The sequence below is a fragment of the Nansenia antarctica genome, assembly GCF_963989245.1.
Source record: "Nansenia antarctica genome assembly, chromosome: 6".
NCBI classification, from domain to species: Eukaryota; Metazoa; Chordata; class Actinopteri; order Argentiniformes; family Microstomatidae; genus Nansenia; species Nansenia antarctica.
The window spans coordinates 6,409,743-6,435,603 of record NC_137676.1 but is presented as its reverse complement, the minus strand read 5'-3'; the positions used below and the strand labels follow the sequence as shown (position 1 = coordinate 6,435,603).

General features: G+C 43.4%; 2 protein-coding genes across 2 annotated transcripts in view; both read right to left on the bottom strand.

The window, feature by feature from the left end:
* Positions 1–8,964, bottom strand: part of LOC308159388 (6-phosphofructo-2-kinase/fructose-2,6-bisphosphatase 2-like) — a 29,635-nt gene extending 20,671 nt beyond the window's left edge. Inside the window, exons 1-5 of the mRNA XM_080533167.1 lie at positions 8,850–8,964; positions 8,165–8,381; positions 6,231–6,356; positions 5,006–5,102; positions 4,545–4,611 (exon numbers count right to left, since the gene is read on the bottom strand). Coding sequence (XP_080389293.1) covers positions 4,545–4,611; positions 5,006–5,102; positions 6,231–6,356; positions 8,165–8,258 — 384 coding nt within the window. The 5' untranslated portion in view covers positions 8,259–8,381; positions 8,850–8,964. The remainder of the gene's footprint in view (positions 1–4,544; positions 4,612–5,005; positions 5,103–6,230; positions 6,357–8,164; positions 8,382–8,849) is intronic.
* Positions 8,965–14,152: 5,188 nt separating this feature from the next.
* Positions 14,153–25,861, bottom strand: part of LOC308159504 (disks large-associated protein 4-like) — a gene marked incomplete at both ends in the record, with an annotated part of 28,793 nt that continues 17,084 nt past the window's right edge. Inside the window, 6 exons of the mRNA XM_080533305.1 lie at positions 14,153–14,377; positions 15,330–15,473; positions 17,176–17,267; positions 19,181–19,671; positions 20,320–20,414; positions 20,590–21,035. Of these exons, the coding sequence (XP_080389431.1) occupies positions 14,153–14,377; positions 15,330–15,473; positions 17,176–17,267; positions 19,181–19,671; positions 20,320–20,414; positions 20,590–21,035 (1,493 nt within the window). The remainder of the gene's footprint in view (positions 14,378–15,329; positions 15,474–17,175; positions 17,268–19,180; positions 19,672–20,319; positions 20,415–20,589; positions 21,036–25,861) is intronic.

The window sequence follows — 25,861 nt, the reverse complement described above, 5'->3', positions numbered from 1 at the left end:
ATAAGAAGTAGAGATGGTCTATAAGGAGTAGAGATGGTCTATAAGAAGTAGAGATGGTCAATAAGAAGTAGAGATGGTCAATAAGGAGTAGAGATGGTCAATAAGGAGTAGAGATGGTCAATAAGGAGTAGAGATGGTCAATAAGAAGTAGAGATGGTCTATAAGGAGTAGAAATGGTCAATAAGGAGTAGAGATGGTCAATAAGAAGTAGAGATGGTCTATAAGGAGTAGAAATGGTCAATAAGAAGTAGAGATGGTCTATAAGGAGTAGAGATGGTCTATAAGGAGTAGAGATGGTCAATAAGGAGTAGAGATGGTCTATAAGAAGTAGAGATGGTCAATAAGGAGTAGAGATGGTCTATAAGGAGTAGAGATGGTCTATAAGAAGTAGAGATGGTCAATAAGAAGTAGAGATGGTCAATAAGGAGTAGAGATGGTCAATAAGGAGTAGAGATGGTCAATAAGAAGTAGAGATGGTCAATAAGGAGTAGAGATGGTCAATAAGAAGTAGAGATGGTCAATAAGGAGTAGAGATGGTCAATAAGGAGTAGAGATGGTCAATAAGGAGTAGAGATGGTCAATAAGAAGTAGAGATGGTCTATAAGGAGTAGAGATGGTCAATAAGAAGTAGAGATGGTCAATAAGAAGTAGAGATGGTCTATAAGAAGTAGAGATGGTCAATAAGAAGTAGAGATGGTCAATAAGGAGTAGAGATGGTCTATAAGAAGTAGAGATGGTCAATAAGGAGTAGAGATGGTCTATAAGGAGTAGAGATGGTCTATAAGGAGTAGAGATGGTCAATAAGAAGTAGAGATGGTCAATAAGAAGTAGAGATGGTCTATAAGAAGTAGAGATGGTCTATAAGGAGTAGAGATGGTCTATAAGGAGTAGAGATGGTCAATAAGAAGTAGAGATGGTCTATAAGAAGTAGAGATGGTCAATAAGAAGTAGAGATGGTCAATAAGGAGTAGAGATGGTCAATAAGGAGTAGAGATGGTCAATAAGGAGTAGAGATGGTCAATAAGAAGTAGAGATGGTCTATAAGGAGTAGAGATGGTCAATAAGAAGTAGAGATGGTCAATAAGAAGTAGAGATGGTCTATAAGAAGTAGAGATGGTCTATAAGGAGTAGAGATGGTCTATAAGGAGTAGAGATGGTCAATAAGAAGTAGAGATGGTCTATAAGGAGTAGAGATGGTCAATAAGGAGTAGAGATGGTCAATAAGTAGAGATGGTCTATAAGAAGTAGAGATGGTCTATAAGAAGTAGAGATGGTCTATAAGAAGTAGAGATGGTCTATAAGGAGTAGAGATGGTCAATAAGGAGTAGAGATGGTCAATAAGGAGTAGAGATGGTCTATAAGAAGTAGAGATGGTCAATAAGAAGTAGAGATGGTCAATAAGTAGAGATGGTCTATAAGAAGTAGAGATGGTCTATAAGAAGTAGAGATGGTCTATAAGAAGTAGAGATGGTCTATAAGAAGTAGAGATGGTCAATAAGGAGTAGAGATGGTCTATAAGGAGTAGAGATGGTCAATAAGAAGTAGAGATGGTCTATAAGAAGTAGAGATGGTCAATAAGAAGTAGAGATGGTCAATAAGGAGTAGAGATGGTCTATAAGGAGTAGAGATGGTCAATAAGAAGTAGAGATGGTCAATAAGGAGTAGAGATGGTCAATAAGGAGTAGAGATGGTCAATAAGGAGTAGAGATGGTCTATAAGAAGTAGAGATGGTCAATAAGAAGTAGAGATGGTCAATAAGAAGTAGAGATGGTCTATAAGAAGTAGAGATGGTCAATAAGGAGTAGAGATGGTCAATAAGGAGTAGAGATGGTCTATAAGGAGTAGAGATGGTCTATAAGGAGTAGAGATGGTCTATAAGAAGTAGAGATGGTCTATAAGGAGTAGAGATGGTCTATAAGAAGTAGAGATGGTCTATAAGAAGTAGAGATGGTCTATAAGGAGTAGAGATGGTCTATAAGGAGTAGAGATGGTCAATAAGGAGTAGAGATGGTCTATAAGAAGTAGAGATGGTCTATAAGGAGTAGAGTTGGTCTATAAGAAGTAGAGATGGTCAATAAGGAGTAGAGATGGTCTATAAGGAGTAGAGATGGTCTATAAGGAGTAGAGTTGGTCTATAAGAAGTAGAGATGGTCTATAAGGAGTAGAGATGGTCAATAAGAAGTAGAGATGGTCAATAAGGAGTAGAGATGGTCTATAAGAAGTAGAGATGGTCCATAAGGAGTAGAGATGGTCTATAAGGAGTAGAGATGGTCTATAAGAAGTAGAGATGGTCAATAAGGAGTAGAGATGGTCTATAAGAAGTAGAGATGGTCTATAAGGAGTAGAGATGGTCTATAAGAAGTAGAGATGGTCAATAAGGAGTAGAGATGGTCAATAAGAAGTAGAGATGGTCTATAAGGAGTAGAGATGGTCTATAAGGAGTAGAGATGGTCTATAAGAAGTAGAGATGGTCTATAAGAAGTAGAGATGGTCAATAAGGAGTAGAGATGGTCAATAAGAAGTAGAGATGGTCTATAAGGAGTAGAGATGGTCTATAAGAAGTAGAGATGGTCAATAAGAAGTAGAGATGGTCAATAAGAAGTAGAGATGGTCAATAAGGAGTAGAGATTGTCTATAAGGAGTAGAGATGGTCAATAAGGAGTAGAGATGGTCTATAAGAAGTAGAGATGGTCAATAAGAAGTAGAGATGGTCAATAAGAAGTAGAGATGGTCAATAAGGAGTAGAGATTGTCTATAAGGAGTAGAGATGGTCAATAAGGAGTAGAGATGGTCTATAAGGAGTAGAGATGGTCTATAAGAAGTAGAGATGGTCTATAAGAAGTAGAGATGGTCAATAAGAAGTAGAGATGGTCAATAAGAAGTAGAGATGGTCTATAAGAAGTAGAGATGGTCTATAAGAAGTAGAGATGGTCTATAAGGAGTAGAGATGGTCTATAAGGAGTAGAGATGGTCTATAAGAAGTAGAGATGGTCAATAAGAAGTAGAGATGGTCAATAAGAAGTAGAGATGGTCTATAAGGAGTAGAGATGGTCTATAAGGAGTAGAGATGGTCTATAAGAAGTAGAGATGGTCTATAAGAAGTAGAGATGGTCTATGAGAAGTAGAGATGGTCAATAAGAAGTAGAGATGGTCTATAAGGAGTAGAGATGGTCAATAAGGAGTAGAGATGGTCTATAAGGAGTAGAGATGGTCTATAAGAAGTAGAGATGGTCAATAAGGAGTAGAGATGGTCAATAAGGAGTAGAGATGGTCTATAAGGAGTAGAGATGGTCAATAAGGAGTAGAGATGGTCTATAAGAAGTAGAGATGGTCAATAAGGAGTAGAGATGGTCTATAAGAAGTAGAGATGGTCAATAAGGAGTAGAGATGGTCAATAAGGAGTAGAGATGGTCAATAAGGAGTAGAGATGGTCAATAAGGAGTAGAGATGGTCAATAAGGAGTAGAGATGGTCAATAAGGAGTAGAGATGGTCTATAAGGAGTAGAGATGGTCAATAAGGAGTAGAGATGGTCAATAAGGAGTAGAGATGGTCAATAAGGAGTAGAGATGGTCAATAAGAAGTAGAGATGGTCTATAAGGAGTAGAGATGGTCAATAAGAAGTAGAGATGGTCTATAAGAAGTAGAGATGGTCAATAAGAAGTAGAGATGGTCAATAAGGAGTAGAGATGGTCTATAAGAAGTAGAGATGGTCAATAAGGAGTAGAGATGGTCTATAAGAAGTAGAGATGGTCTATAAGAAGTAGAGATGGTCTATAAGGAGTAGAGATGGTCAATAAGAAGTAGAGATGGTCTATAAGGAGTAGAGATGGTCAATAAGGAGTAGAGATGGTCTATAAGGAGTAGAGATGGTCTATAAGGAGTAGAGATGGTCTATAAGAAGTAGAGATGGTCAATAAGAAGTAGAGATGGTCTATAAGAAGTAGAGATGGTCTATAAGAAGTAGAGATGGTCTATAAGAAGTAGAGATGGTCTATAAGAAGTAGAGATGGTCAATAAGGAGTAGAGATGGTCTATAAGGAGTAGAGATGGTCTATAAGGAGTAGAGATGGTCTATAAGAAGTAGAGATGGTCAATAAGAAGTAGAGATGGTCTATAAGGAGTAGAGATGGTCTATAAGAAGTAGAGATGGTCAATAAGGAGTAGAGATGGTCTATAAGAAGTAGAGATGGTCAATAAGGAGTAGAGATGGTCTATAAGAAGTAGAGATGGTCAATAAGAAGTAGAGATGGTCAATAAGAAGTAGAGATGGTCTATAAGAAGTAGAGATGGTCAATAAGGAGTAGAGATGGTCAATAAGAAGTAGAGATGGTCAATAAGGAGTAGAGATGGTCTATAAGAAGTAGAGATGGTCTATAAGGAGTAGAGTTGGTCTATAAGAAGTAGAGATGGTCAATAAGAAGTAGAGATGGTCAATAAGAAGTGGAGATGGTCTATAAGGAGTAGGGATGGTCTATAAGGAGTAGAGATGGTCTATAAGAAGTAGAGATGGTCAATAAGGAGTAGAGAGTAGAGGTGGTCTCACAGCGATCTGGCCTCCCTCCTCATTCAGGTAGGACTTGACGTCCTGCAGCGCCACCAGAGCACACTGTCTGTAGGAACAGAGCCAGCAATGACATAATTGTAAAACAACACACACAGTAACCGTGACAACACATAAACGTATGGCTCCAAGCACTACTCAACTGAGGGGCCAGGAAAAAGGGAAGGCCGCCAGTTGAAGAAAAAAACACCCAACACTAATAATAAAAACAACATGCAAAACACTAATAATTACACGCATAGTCTAGATCCAGTAGGGTGCCTTGTAAACCACAGCAGGGGTTTAATACACATCACACCTCTCTGAAGGGGGCGGGGGGGGGGGGGGGGGGATTACAGTAATCTAACCCATCAAAACAAGCTTACTCATCGGCCCAAGGCCCAGGGAGATTTGTAACACTGCATGATTGTACTGTATAACAGTATGGAGGGAGATGCACTTACTTCCTGATTTGCATGGCCTCTGCATTGTCATGTCTGAAGAAGTCATAAGACTTGTACGCTTTCACCATCTCCCGCCTGTACACCCCTAGGTTGAAGACTGCAAGAGAACACAGGAGAGGGTGATGAAACGCACTACATTCTCGAACATGACCTTGAGCTGAACTCGAAAAAAGCGGAAAACAAAGTGAGCGAAAAAAACTGGTTCTGCAGCATTGCAGTATGGCGACTCTTCACTAAGAATACCTTTCATTTTTTTTTATCACTGGAGTATTTATTGGGTTTCAGCATAGACATGGAACAGAACAGCATATCTACAGAACAGCATATCTACAAGCGTCTTTGAGTGTCTAGAAAAGCGCTATATAAGTCTAATGTATTATTACATCATTAAAGAGTATAACAAAAGGGCAAAGAAATGTGTCCCATAAACAAATGGGAAAAAGAGAAAAAGAACAAAATAAAAAGGAAAAATGTCCGGTGGTGTGTCAATAAACATGTTAGTAGTAATATATTCTGAATGGGTTTGAATACCTTTCTACAGGACAAAAGGAGCATTATGATTGGTGCACACAATCGTCACGTCAAGGACGTTATTTACACAACATTGAAATGGGAATAACATTAGAATACAGTCATGTTTGGAAGGCTAGTTATTATTATTTTTTAACTCTTAGATGAGTAAAGAAGGCATAATCCTTACCCAGTTCAGGACAGCTGTGTATTTGAGAGAAAATAATTGTTTAGGAAGTTCCATTCTATCAATGGACACACATGTTTCACCAAAAATCTTTTGTAGGTGGGTGTGGTGGTGCCTGAATTCCATCCCAAAATGCTCACCAGTGGGGTGGGTCTAGGGGAGGGGGGGCCTGTGGTGGCCTAGTGGATCAGAAGGTCATGAGTTCAACTCCCACCTGGGAACACCACCACTAACTAGTGTGCACTTAGTAACCTAAATTACTCCAGGGGGACTAACCCTGTAATCTCTAATTGTAAGTTGCTTTGGATAAAAGCGTCAGCTAAATGGTTAAAATGTCAAATGGGTCTGGGTCCACCTTGGAGGATAAGAACAGGGGTTCACCTTGGAGGATAAGAACAGGGGTTCACCTTGGAGGATAAGAACAGGGGTTCACCTTGGAGGATATGAACAGGGGTTCACCTTGGAGGATAAGAACAGCAAGTAGCTGCTTGTTGAGTGTTCAGAGACGGGCCGCCTCCCTGTACTCACCCTTGGTTGGCACTCCTATCCAGTTCAGGTAGCGGGTCAGCTTCTTGGACATGTATGTCTTCCCTCTGGCAGGCAGACCAATCATCACTATCACAGTCGGTGAGTTGGTCATGTAGGAAGCCCATGCTGTAGACACACACACACACACACACACACACACACACACATAGATTTTTTTTGTGATCAAATGTTTCTTTATTTTCTTTTAAAACACATAATAACAAAACAAGACAACAAGGCCACATCCTGCAACCAACGCTCCCAACAAACCATACAACCACACCACAACACACAAATTACAATAGCTATCTAGGTACATACACACACAGATATCACAATTTTATTCGTTGATCTAATATCTAATAATACTGTTTTCGAATAAGAACAAGGCATACTAGTATTTGAAATCAAATCGCAGAACAATCGTTTGAGGGGGGGGGGGGGGGGGGAGATACATTGTCAAAGGTTCACTAATGTAATAACAGAGAGTTAGCGATGTCTGTTGACATTTCCATTTCCCTCCCAGAGCTTTTTACTGGAGGTTAATGTTTCTCAAGCATCAGCTGCTTAGCAACGGACGGGGCTCATCATCATGCTCCCTGTCTGCACTGTCATCGCCTCGGCCTGGACGTCTGTGTTCAGACCATACCACACACGTACCACATTTCATACCATATGTATTATATTGGTCTCTATTTACATACCTCTTGACATGACAGGCCAACACCCTCCCAACATTTCAACAGGCCCTCAAAACCCACCTCGTCAAGCTTGCCTTCACCAGTTAACCCCCTCCCCCTCCCCTTCCCATGTGTCCCCAGCACTACTTTAACCTTTTTGTGTCTTTTTATTATTAGTACTCGATCTTTTCAGTTTGTAAAGTGTCTTTGAGTGTGTAGAAAAGCGCTATATAAGTCTAATGTATTATTATATCTTATTATGTAACATACCTCAACACCTATTGCCCTTGTTCAACTGTGCATATCATATTGATATTCATCTCATGTATAGTCACTTATTATATGTATTTATTTATACTCACTGTAATACTTATACTCTAATTCCATGCACTGTCTACAATATCATGTCTTTTGCACTTACACCACTATGGTTAGATGCCAAACTGCATTTCATTGTCTCAGTACTGACTAATGACAATAAAGTTTAATCTAACCTAATCTAATCTCTCTCTAGTCTCTACTCACGCAGGCTTTCCTTCTGAGGCCTTCAAAATCCACCCTCACTCCAATGTCAACAAAGCCATTGAAGACGACCCTGCAAGACCAGACTTGACACTCACATATCTAACATTTCTCGAAAGGTGGCTCAAAACCTCTAGCCTAAATAGTTTGAAAGTAGCCAAAGAATGTGTGTGTGTGTGTGTGTGTGTGTGTGTGTGTGTGTGTGCGTGTGCGTGCGTGTGTGTGTATTACTCCATCAAGTTCCGATTACAGATTCCTCGGAGTAGCTCGGTTATCAAGTTAAAGGCAAACTTATTTCACTGAGTCTTCCGACGACTGCACATCTAGCAGCACTGCGAGTTAGCTGATCCAGAGGTAATCTATAACACTCTTCACAGTTATATGACAACAAGAGAGGCAGAGTGTCACGTTTCACAGAGGAAGTTCTGCAACTAGGTGACACCTGACCTGATCACACAGGCAACGGTCTATTGTATTGTCTTTTAAAAACCCAGGAAGGCATAAAATAGGACTGATTAATTTAGTTTGTTTTCATTGACAGATGCACACAGCATCTAATCAGGGTAATTCTTGCAATGTCATCATGACCATGATGGGGGGGGGGGGGGGGGTGATTAATGAATGAATGAATGAATAATAATAGGTGATCTATCTGATAATGAGTTAACGTTTCACCTCTCATGGTCCAAAGGGTGCACCACCACCATGGGGTCAGACTCAGAAAGTACTTACAGCATTTCTTCTCGTTGGCCCTGAGCTCGGTCCTGATCTTCCCGTCTGTTGAGTTCTCCAGCGCTGCGGCTCTCTGCTGCTGGCCGGCAGCCATGGTGCTCCGAACCCCCGGTCACTGTCCAATGTCACGGGCCAGCAGTGTCCTCCTGTCCTCCAGAGGTCACGGGGTCAGGGTCACTCTAACTGAGAGAGGTCATCCTTTCTCTGATGAGGATAACTGTGAATGATAACGTCAACCGATGTAATGGTTTTGACCGGAGCTTGTTTTAAGCCCAAGCAGCTTGTCAAACAAATCATGCAGTTAGTTAATTCTCATCTCAGAGATGGGCCCAGGTGGAAACTTCACTTATCAATCGGCATCTTTGCTCTTTTAGCTTTTTAGCCTCTATAGCTCCAAATCCATTTTAGGAGATTATCCTTAGAAGAAGTATCACATAGCTAAGCTAGACAGTTTACTGTCTCTAGACTAATCTAGAAAGTAGACTAGATAGCTTACGAGGCGTTGTAGAGATAACAGCAGAGATAAGGGGTCCGCGCAAAACCCACAGAAATGGTTATGGATATCCATCATTTCATTTCATCTTGAGAACACTCTTTGCTCTAGGCTGATATTTTCTCAACAAGCTGTTCTACTTGTAGTGAGCTGCCAACAATGCAACTAAATATTCACCTCCGTGCAGCTTACCTTTAGTTGAATGTACCAAAAAATACGACAGGTGTCGACATAAATGTATCACTTTAAAGCTCTTTATTTCGCCGACTCGCTCTCACGCTCTCGTCTCCATCCCCTTGGGTGCGTTCGTAAATTTGTTCTGAGAGCGCCGGAGCGCACACTGGGTTCAACGTTATAAAGGGACCAAGTCATTTGATTGGACAAGAGGCATTCCATGAGTGCTACTCAGATTTCCAGAGCGAATTTACGAACGCGCCCAAGATATGTTGGCTCCTCCTCCCCGGCGTCTGCAGGAAGAAGCTCGAGAGCACCCGGGTATTATGCGCCGGGTTAGAACCGATCTGGGTTCAGGTTTTCGCCCCCCAAACAACCTCATGATGGGTCGAAACGCAAAACCGTTCTCAAGTCAGAATATAGCGGCAACTTCAGCCTGGGAGGAAGGACCCTAGATAGAATGGGGAAACGACATTGGCCACGTCATGACGACGCACAGACAACTTCAATGGGTTTAGTTTACCATGACATCGACAACGCTTGATGTCATTACGCATACAAGCCTGAAGGGGGCGCTCTGAGATGAGTATTCACATCTGATGTTGTGATGTTTAGAACTGGGGTGGGGGCGATGATGACGATGACTACCGTGGACTGCGTCACGCTTTGTCAGTGGGTTCATGACATATACTTATAGATTAGGTTCAGGATTTAAACTCTCAAGAATGGCACATCACATCACATCAAACGTTCTCTCAACTCTTCAATGAAATGAATATCCACACATTTAATTCGTAATCACAAATGATTTATTCTCTTAAAAGAAACCACCCTCACAGTGCCTAACTAGTATAATTTAACAGATTAAACAACCCCCTTCACCAGAAGAATATATGTGCTTGTTTTTGTAAAATGATGACCCATCATCAACATCTGAAATGGTCATGTATCTAATTATTTTTTTTGCTTTGTTGTAATTGTTAGTAGTATTATAATCTCTGAAAGAGGAGTTGCAAGTAGATAATCGTTACATGACCATTCTACAGATCTACAGGTCAATGTTCTAAATGGGATTATTATAAGGTGTTTCTATCCATAGAAAAAACAATATAGATGATTTGGGGGATTCTGTTTGTGTCCCATCATTTACCCTGAAGAGATTCATGGCCAATGTTTATTAACAGTGTCCAGTGTCCAGATAATTCAGATCTTTAAAAAAAACAAAAAAACAACCGAAGATTCCAAGCAGATGACAGGAGAGGTTTGCATTGCATTGTCCAACGGTGATTGCAAGTCACCATTTAGGCAAGGATCTGCCACACACGTTCCTTCTTCCAGCCATGTGTCCATTAGCTATAGCCCTTTATAACACAATACATACTGGTATACAAACTGTCTGAGTGTCCCTGATCAGGTCATGCTCTCTTGAAGTTCAGTGTGGGGAACTAAAGGGATCCAGACTCCAGATTCTAATCTAGATTAGATTAGATTATATACCGCAGCAGAGGTCTCTGTACCTGACACGTTTAACACTCAATGATTGGAGGATGAGGGAATCAACTCTCAGACCCAAATGACCAATTCTGAACAGCAAAACAATATGGATTGAATATTGTTTCCACTCCTCAACATAAAATCTGTCTCGATTGGGACTTGGATCTCAATGGGATCTTTATTACACGGCTCTTCTTATGTTGAGCTATGAAAAAGGCCATATTTAAAATAAAATAAAAACATAAAAAGTACCATTGAAGACAAGTCAGACGTATGACTCATCACCTGTAATACCAACATCAGAGTCACTGTTACTAACAGCAATATGAGCACCGCAGAAAGGATGATGACAAGGGGATGTAACAAAGGGATGTTTTAATGATTTCTTTGGACAATGAAATGTACACGTCCATAGTTTATGTATTACAAATAAACAAACAAACAAAATTAACATCCTGGTGCTGCATATCAGCTTCCCCAGTTTCTACTTCTCCTATCCTTTGACATAAGTATTGAGCTAAAAAATACAAAACTGACTGTGGAACAGCACTTTGGGGCAGCAGTGTGATGTTAGCCAGTAGGAGGGGGGCTGGGGAGCGGAGAGCCAGCTCTTTTTAGGGGACAGGCAGTAGTGAGATCGATCCTATGTGGCCTGGTCCAGAAACATCTCCCATAGCCCCCTCCTATCCCCCATAGCCCCCCCTCCTATCCCCCATAGCCCCCCCTCCTATCCCCCATAGCCCCCTAAACACTAGTTAGTGGCACTTGTGGAACTGAACGAATTGGAGAGCTAACAGCCCGGTTTCACAGACAAGGCTTAAAGCCCAACGCCTGGGCCACGCCGAACACCTCTACCTCAGCAGCAGGGTCAGCAGGAGCGTCATTTCGGCGGCCACGTGAACAGGTTAGAACAGCCACACAGCGTGAGACGCATGGCTCAAGCGGGTTGTGTGTCTGTTCTAACCTGTTAACATGGGCGCCGAAATGAAACGCGCATACATGCACGCTGCTGCAGTAGAGGTATCCGGTGAGGCCCAGGCTAGACTAAAAAGCATCTTCAACAGAGATTTCACATTGAAAGTGGGATTCAGTCCAGGACTAGGCTAAAACCTTGTCTGTGAAACCGGCCCAGAATACCTCAGATAGGGTAGATAAGACTTTTTACCATGTTGTTTATACTTGTACTTATCAAATCTTTTCAGATTTACACAGGTACATCGGGGGGGGGGTGTAGGGGAGCTAGGGAGTGTTTCTAGACGACATACACTAGCGTGTTACTGAGGGTGTATCGCAGGTCACAGCATGAAGGAAACTCAGAACAGAAAACAAGATCATGTTACTATAAATGCAACGTGGGAAATCTCATATACATGCTTGCTGTTGTAGTGTGAATAAGCATCTAACCTCCACACTACCATAGCCCGTTAACACAACCTCCAGACTAGCTCTGAAAATGAGAGGCAGGTCAAAACAGTCTAGTGTTGGTTGACTGCATGACCAAACAGGTCACGGAAAAAAACGTCACACACAAAATTAAAATATATATTAAAAAAGAAAAGTACCACAGTCCCTGAATGTCAACAATGTGCCTGTTTTAAGGAATGAAAGGTCAAGCTGCCATACACCAGACTGTGACTGCATGGATCCATTGATTCATCTTGAGCATATGAGTCTGAAATAAGTGATCGAAACAGGAATAGTACTTGACTAGACCCGATCCTTGACAAGATCCTTCTAAAATAATGAATACACAAACAGTAGTGATACTGGAGTGATTTCAATACCAAGTTCATACGGCATGGTAAGTTTTCATAGTTTGGGTCATTGTCAATGTCTGAGAGTGGTTGTAAAAAGGCATTGAGAATTTATCCAATCAAGCAGTGGTCATTATTGGTGTATGACAAGTCCTTTATGGTTTGACGGTTGACTTGTTAAGTGACTGAGCGCTCACCCTGAGAATACGAGTCGCAAAACAACCCCATGGCAAGGAACCAGGTGGGTTTTGGCAATATAGCAAAATCCCCCCCATAGCCCCAAGGGCTAGGTGGAGCAATCGCCCTATTGCCTGCCACACAGATCCTTTCCCTTCAAATCTGCAAACATTGAAGAGGGGAGGGCTAGGCCTAAGGGCTGGTTTTTGGACCGGGCAACAGAATTGTTTTTACATTGCTAGCTCAAATGTCCCATTTGCTTATTGCTTACTCCAACTGTCTCCCAAACCCCCCCCCCCCCCCCCACCCCGTTGGAGCCCGTTGGAGCTCAATCAGAATGTAGATGAACCGATAACTAATTCTGAAGCCAATCTTTGTAAATCACAGAGATTGGAGTCGACTGTCTCCCCAATTCCTAATTCATTCAAAATCAGAATTCAGCAGAATTAAAAAAAATAAAATAAAAAAAAGGAATGCTGCTCTGAGCCCCGTGTACTGACAGTTGAGTGGGAATGCTTTTATAAAAACAGTGGGGAACATCTTGGTCCCCTCTCTGCACCATAGTACTTCATTTACACTACAGAGCTGTAAGCAAGCCCAGTCGTGCTGGGCTGGCCTGGGTGTGCACCCACCATAGTTGCTGATACAAGCGCTGGAAAGGACCGTGTGAGAGATAAACATCCGAGCCAGGACAGTATGATACAGGTCAGCCCTCTAAGTGCATCAAGCTTCTAGGAGGGAAAGTGAGCCTGAACGACGGTGGAAAACGGAAGAAAGCAAACTTGACCTGGGTAACCATATGAGTGAGAGGTGGCGTTATCAAGTTATAGGGAGTTTTTCCAATGCATACATTACCAACTGGAGCACACATCAACTGGCCATAGAACTCATCTCTACCCCAAAGAGTGCATAAGACTTAAAATCATGAGCCTTCACAGACATACAGCATAGTGTGTATGAGAGAGAGAGAAAGAGAGAGCGAGCGAGCGAGAGGGAGGGAGGGAGAGAGAGTGAATGATTGCATCATGTGCAAATATCATGACAGTACATGTACTTTAGGCCTATACAAAACTACCATAGTACTGAACACTGACCTTGTCTAACAATCTGGTGAACTTTTTTTTTCTTTTTCTTTTTTCTTTCCAAAAAGATCATGGTAATAACCAGAGTGTGAATTAATATGCTACTGTCTTTCCTCTGGTCTTCTGTGTTTACCTCTGAATACACAACAGCATCTCATAGACTCCATACACAATAAACCTTACAGACCACAATTCAATGAGTGGTAGCCAAATAGAAACAGGAAGACGGTGTGGACAGAGGGTGAGTAGTATGTGTGTGTGTGTGTGTGTACGTAGTGTGGTGTAGCGTTGTGTGTGTGTGTGTATCCTGAGTGTGTGTGGTAGCTCGTAAACGAGGCAGCCAGGACTAGCCCGCAGACTCAGAAGTGAGGGGTGGGAGAGAGAGAGAGAGTAAACTTCTGGGATACCAAGATTCTTCAGCTCACAAGGAATAGGATGTCATTTATCCAAGATACTTGCACATTTAAGACAGTCTTGATATATCTTAAGAGATAATAATAATAATAATAATTTTAATAGTAATAACAATAATAACAATAGTATTAAACATCTGTTGAGGTCTTTCCATGGCAGCCAGGAAGTGATTTGCATTGTTTCTTGTGTTTGTTTTTGCTGTCCTGTGCTCTCCTCAGTTGTCCTCCTGTCGCCTGCTATGCTGCCACTAGGGACCGGCTTCTGCACCCCCCCCTCCCCTCCCCATGTGTGTGTGTGTGTGTGTGTGTGGGGGCGCGTACGTGTGTGCGTGTATGGTAAAGTGAGCGAGGCGCTGTTCCTTCATATAGAGCAGTGTGCCGGGACCGGCGCCGGTCCGCTCTCAGAGCCTGGTCTGGGCCTCGGGGACGTAGATCTCGATGCTGTCGGCGCTCTCCGTGGCAGAGTTCTGGCGTACGGACGCCGCCCGTTTGGCCGCAATCAGCCGTTTCCTGGCCTCCTGCCGCTGCTTGTCCACCGCAGAGTCTACGCTGCGGTCCTTCCCCGCCGCCAGCTTGGGCTTCGACGACTTCTTTGGCACAGAGGCTGGAGGCTGCTTCTTCTCCTCCTGAGGGAGGGACGGAGGGAGGATGATGAGGTGTCAGGGAGGAAGTTTCAATCAAACTTTATTTATACAGCACGAGTCATACATCAAATGCAACTGTGCAAAAAGAAAAAAAAAAAAAAAAAGTTAAAAGAGGAACATGCGATCAAACAAAAAGAACATGAAAATGAATAAATAAAACACAATCAAACAAGAAAGAGGAGATCAAAAATAAATAAAAATGGAGCACAATAAAACCAGGAATAAAACAAGAAATAGGAGATAAGAAATAACAGTAAAAGTACAAGTTGAAATAAAGCCAAAAGCTAAAAAGGTGTGTTTTATGCCTTCATTTAAAGATGTCCACACTCTCTGCCATGTTTGATGCGAGCCTAACATAGATGCTACAATCTCTGTTTGGGTCGGCCCATGACCCCTAACCCAAATAACCAGAACCTCATATCTCCAGGGTCCAGTTGCTCAAAACTTTTAATCTGGCTCAGAATGCCTGTGATTCTTTTTTTGCTATCCAGGATCAGATCGAGCTGGCCCTATAAGGCTCAAAATCAGCCAGGATAGCAAAAAAGAATCAGGATCATTCTGATCCAGCTTAAATGTTTTAAACAATATTTTTGTATTCAGTATTATATCAATCAGTATTATAACGCCACTGAGCTCATGTCTTTTAGCTTGCTTTTATAGTTGTTTTTATTTTCTTAAGATTGTTGTCTTTATTTTCACTTATGACACCACGGACCTCATTGTCTCTTAGCTTGTTTTATAGCATTTTCGCTTTTTAATTTGTATAGTGTGTAATATTTGTTGTTTTTCTGTTTTTGCACCTTCAGAAGAACCACTACAATTTCATTGTATAGGCAACTGTACAAGGACAATAAAGTCTATTCTATTCTATTCTACAACTGGGCCCGGGCCCAGATCATTGTCTAAGATGAACTGTGTGAACCTTTGCCGTTACCTTTTTCTCCTGCAGCTGCCAGTTGTTGGTCTTGAGTTGCCAGAGCTCGTCAAACTTCATGCTGAGGGCCTCTATGGAGAGCTGGAGAAGGTCCCAGAAGCCCGCCAGGTCTTGCGCCGTGGGCCGTGGGTTGGAGTTCACATCCTGACAGGAAAGGAACGAAGAACCGAAGACTTTTTATTATTATTTATTCATTTATTTTAGACTTTTTATATGAATTTACAAATGAAACTACATTTCATTTGTCTTAGTACTTGTACTCTGTCAACGACAATAAAGTTGACTCTAATCTAATCTACTAAAAAACCCCAGTGCTGGTTGAGACGTGAAGGGCTTACTGGGTTGTCTATTACATTTCTTGGTGTTCTCCCCGGCCGTCTAATGTTTTAGGGAAGTAGAACAAATGAAAATAGACTGCATTGAGAAGTGATTCGAAAACGAACATTTGGAAAACTCGAAAACTTGTTTTGCACACAAAGGGCCTTTAAAGCAATGTCACAGCCACTGTTTTTGGCATAGATTACTATTTCTTATGACGACTGATGGACAGGCGATTCACTTACTTAGACAAATGTGTTTGTTGTAAGTCGCTTTGGATAAAGGCATCTGCTAAATGCCAAAAATGTAAATGTAAGAACACCGCTGGTTTAGACACGAAGGGTTGTCAAGTATTCCATACTTTTTTTTTTTGTTAAAGAGACACATACAAAAAACCACAGTGTGACACTCAATAACTAACGAGGATAAAACACAGAAAAGTCAGAGACTTATTTCCACTGTGGTCCTCTTCGAATGAAAAAGTTCTCTCTTTGGCCATCTCATCTTAAGTAGTAGAAGAAGTAAAACAGATGAAAATAGACATTTGGAAAAAAAACTCTTGTTTTGCACACAATTGACAACAGGGGGAGCCCTAACCTATCCAATCCTGTAGTCAAATGTGCAGTCAAATCTTGCCTGGGAAGTTTAAGGTAAAATGAGAGGGAGGAAAAAATTAAACGGGGGTTACGTTGCGCAGAAAACAGTTTTACTTTCACCAGCACAATCCCACTAACAGTCACAGTAACCGGCTATCTAGAGCCGTCAGAGAGGAAAGGTTTCTGTAGCTGCTCTGCAATAAGATGTCAATCATTAGTAGGTCAGGAGTGAATAGCCAGACTAATCTTGTAATGAGGACAGCTAGCGCAGCCACCCCGCCAAATCATGTTGTTCTCACACCTGTCGGGAGAATTTCCACCGGTCTGGAAGAATGTTAGATTAGCTCGTTCTGGCTTGGATTGACCTGGACGGAGCGATGGGAGAACGTGCTCGCCGTTTCATTGGAAGTTACATTCCAAGAACCCTCCCCCCCACATGCCTGGTAGGCTGGTTGCTTGTCGTTATGTGTGTCGTCTTTTTTACGACCTGGTAGGACTATTAAGCAGAGAGCTGTTGCCTATGCTAACTCGCAAAGCCTGAAGGAAAAACTGAACACAGTTTTTTGGGCGCTCCGCCCATGCAAGTTGTTTGATTGGTTTAATGTGTCGCAGGGTACTCGTTTCCACCCCTTTGTAGCTACTTTTTCAGGATTTCCACAGACTTTTTCCGAACTTGGAAAGCCTGGCCTCAACGAGTATATATTATCGTACTTATTTTTTTACTTACTTTCTATTATTGTTGATTTTGTATTCTGCTGCAATGCCAATGTCGAAGAACCTGAGCCTAAGAATTTTACTCTTGTGAACCCGTACATTGGATGTAATGAAAGCAACTGATCTGATCTGATCTGATAGATAGAGGTAGATAGAGGACAGCTAATGGAGTGTTGCAGCAGTAGGTGGTGGTGGTGGTGGTGGCGGCGGCCCCTCACCAGGTTCTCGTCACAGAGTCCTCTGAACTGCTGGAACTTGGAGGCTATGAGGAGCTGGGCGCTGCCGACTGCGCTGCGGATCGTGCCCATCACTGCAGAGACAGAAGAGGACATCTGTCAGACATTAAGACATGGAGGGACAACACTAGGTCTAGGTCCCCAACACTGCAGACACACACACAACACATTCTAGGTCCCCAACACTGCAGGGACACAGAACACATTCTAGGTCCCCATCACTGCAGAGACAGAAGAGGACATCTGTCAGACATTAAGACAAGGAGGGACACATTCTAGGTCCCCAACACTGCAGACACACACAACACATTCTAGGTCCCCAACACTGCAGGGACACAGAACACATTTACATTTTAGACATTCAGCAGACATCTTAATCCAAAGGGACTTACAACAAAGACATTTGTCTCAGTAAGTGAATCACCTATCCATCAGTCATCGAAAGAAAAGTACTTTTTTAATATACAGCAGAGAAACTGAACAAGGGGGATGGAGATTCTAGACACATTCTAGGTCCCCGACAACTCTGCAGAGACACAGAGGAGCAGGCACAGCTGGCTATGAGGAGGCGGCACAGCTGGCGTTGAGAACATCAACAGCGTGGGGAAATACATTTTCTAAATGTTTGGGGTCGCAGAGAACAAATAAGATTTATGTCTGCATCATCTGCGAGGTTCCGGAGGGGTTAGAAAAACCATTACATGGGGCACAGAGCAATCAAAATCAAATGTACCTGACTAGTACCTCTGTCCTCAATTACCGGCAGTAACATCCTTAATGTACATGGTATTTACCTCGTTTGTGACAAAGCAACGTCATCTTCTGGGAATACTTTCTTATTTATTCCATTTCAAAACAGGCAATAAACGGGACATTCTACACCGCTTATTTTCAGAGTAAAACAACATGAAAAAGGAAGATCATACGATACAAGCCTACTAGTCTACAGAGAGACAAGCCTAGGATAACCTGATGGGGGGGCGGGGCTATCCAGCCAGCTGTGAATCCTGTTCATTATTCTGATTCATAAACTCCCTGCAGTGGCATCTCTAGCTGAGCGAGATCAGATGGCGGATCAAAACAAGTCTCAGTGGCTCCATTAAAACTGAAAAGGAGCTCCGTTCCACTCGGTAATGAGCAGTACCGTTGCTAGCGGTTGGCATTAATGAGCCTGTCTGCCCCCCCCCCCCTCCTTGTCATCAGTGTGTGGAGGTCAATAGGACTGCCATCTTTGGGCTTCAGGAATGAGGACATCTTCATGTCATCATCATGCCAATTCTGTCTGTCAGAGAACTGACGAGCTACTCACAGAAACTAACTAACTCGTTACCTCAGGTCTGTTGTCTTTACCAGTTTACCCTCCGAGTCTAGTCGTCTTTCTGTGTGTTCAGGAGTGTTCTCCTGTGTCTTACCCTCCTCAGACCTGGTTAGTGTGAGTATTCATCCCCTCTACCCCAGTGTACAGTTTCTCTACTGTAAATTAATTTGTATATATATATGTTACGGTACATGTGGGAAGACGGTACATGTGGGAAAACTAGGGTTAGGGTTAGGTGCTACGTCGACTTGGTACATGTCTAATCCTAACCCTAACCCTAACCCTAACCCTAACCCTACCCCTACCCTTAACCGTAGCACCCTAGCACCTAACCCTAACCCTAGTTTTCCCACATGTACCGTATTCCCACATGTACCGTAACATATATATATATTAAAAAGTTGCATTCTTCCCTCTTCTAGCACAACGACTGCCAAGGGCCCCTGGCCCTAGCATAGATGACTGTTTCTTTACGATGACTGATGGATCGATGATTCACTTACATAGACAAACGTATTAGTTGTCCGTCGCTCTGGACAAAAGCGTCTGCTAAACACCAAAAATGTACTAAAACTACTAACACTGTCCTGTACAACCCAGCCAAAGAGCTAATGCAAAAAAAATGTCAAAATGTAAAAGAGTATAGCCTGGCTTCCTGCTGGGTCTCACCCTCCTCAGTGATCTCCTTGTCTTTGGTCTCCAGCTCCATCTGCTGACACCAGCCCTCCATGCGGCCCGTCTCCGCCTGCAGGAGCTTGAGGAACCAGTTGCCGTCGCGGAGGAGTGTTGTTCTCTCGGGGGGCGCGCCGGGCTGGGCGGCCTGGTCTCCTCCCGTGCCGCTGTCCAGGCTGGGGTCTGGGGGGGGCAGGGAGGAGGGGTCCAGGGCTGGGTCCAGGTTGCTCTCTGGGAGGGAGGAGGTGGACGCCCCCCTGGCCGGGACCGGGGCGTGCCTGGGGGGCTGGCGCGCCACTGTGCTGTCCCCGCCGTTGGGGGCGCTGACGGCGGGGGGGGGGTCCGCTGACGACGTGGTGCTGTTGTTGTTGCAGTTGTTGGGAGTGTTGTTCTCTGAGGGAGGGGCGGCCGGGGGGGGGTCCTGGGACTCGGGCTCTGAGTTCTGTCTGGAGTTCTGTCTGGAGGCCATGCTGCTGGCCCGGCTTAGTCTGGACACGGACACACACACACACACACACACACACACACAACCACACCCACACACGCACAGACACACACACACACACACACACACACACACAACCCAACACACACACACACACACACACACACACAGGCAGATTGATTACAGAGGGAGAACAGAGGAAATGGGGCAATACAGTCCAACAAATGTGATTATGGGAAATTACTGTGTGCTAGGGCAGCTTAAATGGCCTGTTTCTCACAGCACTCTGCCTCCACTGTGGCCAAAACAAGAGGAGGAGGTCGTCAGTCATGGGGAGGTACTGTTGGGTCTGTTACTGTTGGGTAGGTCATGTTGCTGTTTCTCTGTTGCCACGCTGCTGCCAGCTACAGCCTGACTGCTGGGCGACCTTGGCTACAGCCTAAACCACACGGGCACCAGGCACGCCCGCAAGGACGGAAACCTGGTTACTATGCGTGTGTGTGTGTGTGTGTGTGTTTGGGGTCTGGACACAGCAGGGATGCGCAAAAACAACAGAGAAACACACAGTTTTTTTTTTTTACAGTGCCGGGAAATGTAACTAGAAACCTCGTCTGATAAGAAAACCACAAACAAATGAGTTTGCTCTGAGCAGCAGGGATGACGAGGCTGGTGTGAAGGGAGTTGTACTCACGGCCTGCCGTTCTCCACCTGCACGCCGATTGACTGGGTTTTGGTCAGGGTGGGCGGGTCCTCTCTCGTGATTGGCTCAATGGAATGGCAGTCCACCTATCGGTAAAAGCACGCACACAACAACAACAACAACTCGTAGTTAGGCAACCTCCGTGCAACAATAGCATCTTTAATGTCAAAGAAATTAAATGTCAAAGACATTAAAACAACCAGAACCGAACCAGTTTTAAACCGTCGTGTGTTAAACGTGTGGGGGCGGCGTGTTTCTTACCTGTATGCCGATCGACGAGAGTTTCCTCTTGGGCTCCGTTTGTGTCTGCTGCTCTGGGACGGGGCCGAGACTCAGGGTGTCATTCTGGGGCTGGGGGGGCAGACAGGCGCTGCTGATGCTGATGAAGGGTGGGGGTGGGGGGTCCCGCGGGGCGGGTACAGGGGGGGGGACGGCGGCGGCGGTGGTGGTGGGCGTCGGGACCGGGGCGGGGGCCGGGGGCTTGCTGCCCTTGGCCAGGCTGCCCGTGTGGGTGCTGCAGAGGCTGTCGGAGGAGTTGCTGCGTCCCGATTGGCTGTTGGCCTCGCTGCGGCGGTCCTGCCCGTCCAGGTAGGTGTCCTGGGCCGACTCGGTGCTGCTCTGCACCGTCACAGAGATGAAGGGCTTGGAGGCGGTGCGCGGGGGGACCGGCGGGGGGGCCCTCTTAATGGAACCCACGCATGTAGAGACTGTTGAGGGAAGAGGAGGAAAAGAATAGGTGAGACACACGTGACTGCTGAGAATACGACAGATATGATCGATTGTCTGTTGTCACACAGGGATGAGTAAAGCATTATCAACCATTAGGCCTATTAATTATCATGAACTACCTTTTGGAGTCACATGTAACGTAAATGTTAACTTGTGTTCAGTTCGTTCGATCATGTCCAGAACTAGGAGTAGCCTAATTGGGGTGCTTAGGTGGCGTAGTGGATTAAGTGCTGAACCGCAGGGCTCCCGGTTTGATTCCAGCCACGGACATATCCTGCATGTCATCCCTTCTCTCTCACCCACCCTTCCTGTCATAATATCTACTGTACTGTCATTAAAAAGAAAAATATGAGTGGGACTGCCCCACTCAGAAAAAATAACTTAAAAAAAAAAAAGAAGTAGCCTAATCATTGATAATAAATGGATGTCTTCTAGAGTTTTATTTTCATATTCTATATGGCCACCAGTGCACAGTGAGGCAGCAGCACAGAGAATGGTCAAGAGACGTAAACGTGAGGGTCGCTTAATGCAACTAAGACTGAGACTTTTGAGGGGCGGGGGGGACGGAATTGGTGAGACACACGTGATTGGTGAGAATAGGTGAGACTACAGTGATACAGAAGGACTGTGTCATCAGGGTTAACAGAATGAAATCACAGCTATGGAACATTGAGGTTACCACTGAAAGCTGGTCTTGTGGAGGGGGAGGCTGGGATAAACCATTACTGGAAACTACAGCGGTTGGCAACCAGAAAGTGCAGGGGTCATTCTAACTGTATGTTTTGAAGAAGGAAAAAAAGAAAGAAAGAGGGAATGTTTTCCACTGTGAATTGTTTTTGTAAATGAAATGTAGCCTAGGCCTAACTGAGTGTAACAAACGTTAGATTGAACAGCAAATCACTGACATTGATTATGCAGTGCACTGAACACGTGAAATTCTCATTTGGCATAGTACACGTTTCTGAGCCCATAAAATAAACCAATCAATCATTTCAGGTCTTTATTGAGATATGGATTTTTGTCTAAATCAGCATTAAGAGCATCTTTTTGCTATTGTTTTGAACATTTTGCCCAAAACACAGTCAAGCACCAATTGAGAGAGACCAAACAGAGCAGCACACTCTGAAAAGGGAAACATACCCATCTCTTTTCCCATGTTGTCCAACAGCAACATATAACAGTAGGTCCAGGGCAGGCTACTACAAACACCACCTAGTTTCCTGCTACTCTGCAGGAGGTGTTCCATTGACGTCAGAAAACAGGATGAAACCCAGAGGTGGGGTTGTTTTGGGGGGTATTTTGGGGTAACACTGCTTATATTAATATTGTGATAAACGACAACAAGGTTCAACATAGAGGCCAAGGGAAGTGAATGAGAGACGCACATCAGACAGTCCTCCAAGGGAACTCTGTAAAGAAGCATCCTGATAACAACACAGATGTTTTTTTAAAACATGTTTTAGGGCATTTCTGCTTTATTGGGATATATCAGAGATTGACAGGAAGGATGGGTAAGAGAGAGAGGGGGGATGACATATGTCGATGGTCGGAATCGAACCAGGGACTTTGCAATGATGACAGTATGCACTTTTAGTGGGCTTACGCCACTTATGCACCCCGATAGTTTTCTTAGTGACATCATACAACGTGGCCCACATTACACAACATATCAAGTTGTTTCAACCTTCCAGTGAGGAGACACGTTTGAGTTTGAATGCATGGGGCGCACATGGCTGTAGAGGGATCTGGGTGGCGCCAGCCTTGATTTCTACTATTTGCAGTTGAACGAGCCTGTCAGACAGACATCCTGAAGAAGTCACACCCTCACCATTTGTCAATTCCTTCGGGATTGTAATGTGTCTGAGGAAATCACACGGTCGCAATTCCTTTGCGATAGTAATGTATCTCACACCTTGTCCTTTGTTGGGAATGATATTTAAGGAGACGGACAGCGAGGTATTCTTTGAGTTTTGGGTTAGGCCCGTCACAGACACCCCTCTCACGTGGTGTCCTTGACCTTGACGCACATTAACGCATAATGGAGCTATCGCTAAGCCACACCCCGAAATAGAAATTGTCCAATCATATCACAGCAGAAGTCACTACAGGCAGAAAACTCGGACAAACAACTCTCTAATATCTGATGGTGAAAAGCTTCTAGACGAAATATTCTTGTCATCTTTAAAAAACATGTCTATTACTTGCTGTGGTAAATCAGAAATTTGCCAACTCCCGCCATTGTAAGTCATAGTAATGTCATTCAGTCATGGTCGGTCAGTCAGTCACTGTCAGTGAAGCGTTGTTTGTTTGTCCGAGTTTTCAAACGGGGCATGGCTTAGCGATAGGTCCATTAAAACTTAGTCATCTGTTACTTTGAAACTGTTAAACTAGTCATTTTGTTGATACTCTATTCTCCTTCTTCCTATGTGCATTAATGTGAAGTTGTGCGCTATAAGTGTTCTGTTAATGCAGCAGCACAACATAATCGTTCAGCACATCCATAACCAGGTTCTCCCATTTAATGTTTAATGTTCACATGCATCGTTAACAACACGTTGCAGCTTCAGATATTGGCCTGAGCGTAAACTCCTTGCAATACGATTTATCTTAACTTGAGGGCATGGTAAAAATAGCATTTTGGGTAGGCTATGCTATAATGTAATCTAGGATCCGATATGATCGGTTATCTGTCACACAGGGATGAGCAAAGCATCATCAACCATTAGGCCTATCGTTAATCTAGGAGTGTAATCTTTTGGAGTCAGATATAATGTAATGTTAACTTGTGTTAGTTGCTCATTGGGTTTGTTTGATCGTGTCCATAACTGTTGAAGTAATGATTGGGAATAAATGTATGTCTTATGTTTGACCCGTCATCTATTCTCCAGTGTTTTTATTTTCATATTTTATATGGCCACCAGTACACAGTGAAGTGCTAGTCAACTAGTGGTTGGTATTTACACAATGCTTTTTTTGTGATCAAATGTTTCTTTATTTTCTTTTAAAACACACATAATAACAAAACAAGACAACAAGGCCACAACAAGGCCACATCCTGCAACCAACGCCCCCAACAACCCATTCAACCACACCACAACACACAAATATAGCTATCTAGGTATTAGGGACATACATTACAAGTCGGGACCCAAAACAAAAAAGAAATTTACACAATGCTTTATGGAAAACGCTAACATACATCGTCATCTCTTTCCTACTTACTCTCGATCAGTCTTCTCTCACACCCCTGTCACCCCTCCCAGCTGTTAGGTGTGTGTGTGTGTGTGTGTGTGTGTGTGTGTGTGTGTGTGGGTGTGTGTGTGTTAGGGCTGCACGATTTGGGGGGAAAAATCGAATTGCGATTATTTGGACAGATATCGCGATTGCGATTAATTTGCGATTATTATTTTTTTAAATAGCACAAAAAAAAAAAGGACGTTTTTGTAAAGTGTGACCATATCTCCGGCTAGGAAGGTCGTATCAACGTGCAGTTTGTTTGTACGTCTTCAGGGGACTTAGAAGCTCCCTCCTCTAGCACCCCCACAGCCCGAGCTACGAGTGAAAGAACTAAACTTACATTGGGTTGCTTTAAAGTTGGGTTGCTTTAAAATCAAGCTTCAGATTAAAACATGTGATGGAGCATTACTAACCTGACTCAGGTGGTTTGTTTCACACAACCATCTAGGAAAGCTTAATTGGAAGCTGTTTGGAAAAGGGCAGGTACATTATCCACCATGAATGTTGCTATTGCTAGCTACCGAAACGTGGGCGTTTCACGTGCGATGTTGTTGGTGTGCGTTCATTGACGTTGACGTTCATTGACGTTCACGTTCATTGTTGACGTTCATTGACGTTGACGTTCATTGACGTTGAATCCGACGCGCTGTATGACGTATCCCATACGGGTAGTGGTGGTCTAGTGAGTTGGACTTGTGATCGGAAGGTTGTGTGAGTTCAAATCCCGCCTGAAGCCACACCACTACTAGTGTGCCCTTGAGTAAGGCACTTAGCCCTCAGTTACTCCAGGGGGAATGTCCCTGTAATTCGTAATTGTAAATCGCTTTGGATTAAAAGCGTCTGCTAAATAGCAAAAAAAAAAAAAAAAAAAAAAAACGCAGGCAAATCGCAGGCTTTGCGATTAGCTAATCGCATCATTTCAAATCGCGATTTCGATTTAAAATCGATTAATCGTGCAGCCCTAGTGTGTGTGTGTGTGTGTGTGTGTGCGGGTGTGTGTGTGTGTGTGCGGGTGTGTGTGTGTGTGCGGGTGTGTGTGTGTGTGTGTGTGTGTGTGTGTGTGGTGTCAAACCACAACTACTACAATGTGTCCAGTGGAAATTCATAAAGAGTTATAGAACTATGTTAAAGGGATAGGTAACTTTTTTTGTTGGTGACTATTTACTAGGGATGGACGGTTTCCAATTATTGAAACCGAAAAACCGTCAGAGAGTAAAACCGCGGTTTTCCGGTTAACCGAAAAATACAGTAAAAAATAAAAATAAAAATAATATGTAAAAAAAAAAAAGGGGCGCCAATTTCAAATAATTGAGCCCTACTGCTACAATACACTCATGTCGAACACCATTAAAACACCGTAAGCACAGTCGCAACACATTTAGGCTACTTAGTTTCACAAATATAAGTGGAAAGGCAGACTTTTGTAAGCTACACCATACATGAAAACACATGAACACTTAACACACCAGCTCCGCTGATCCAGGGTGCACGCCTGCACGGAAGATCATCTCTTGGAACAGCGTCTTCATTGAATGAACTGCTTTCTCAATATCTTGGTTCTTAGACA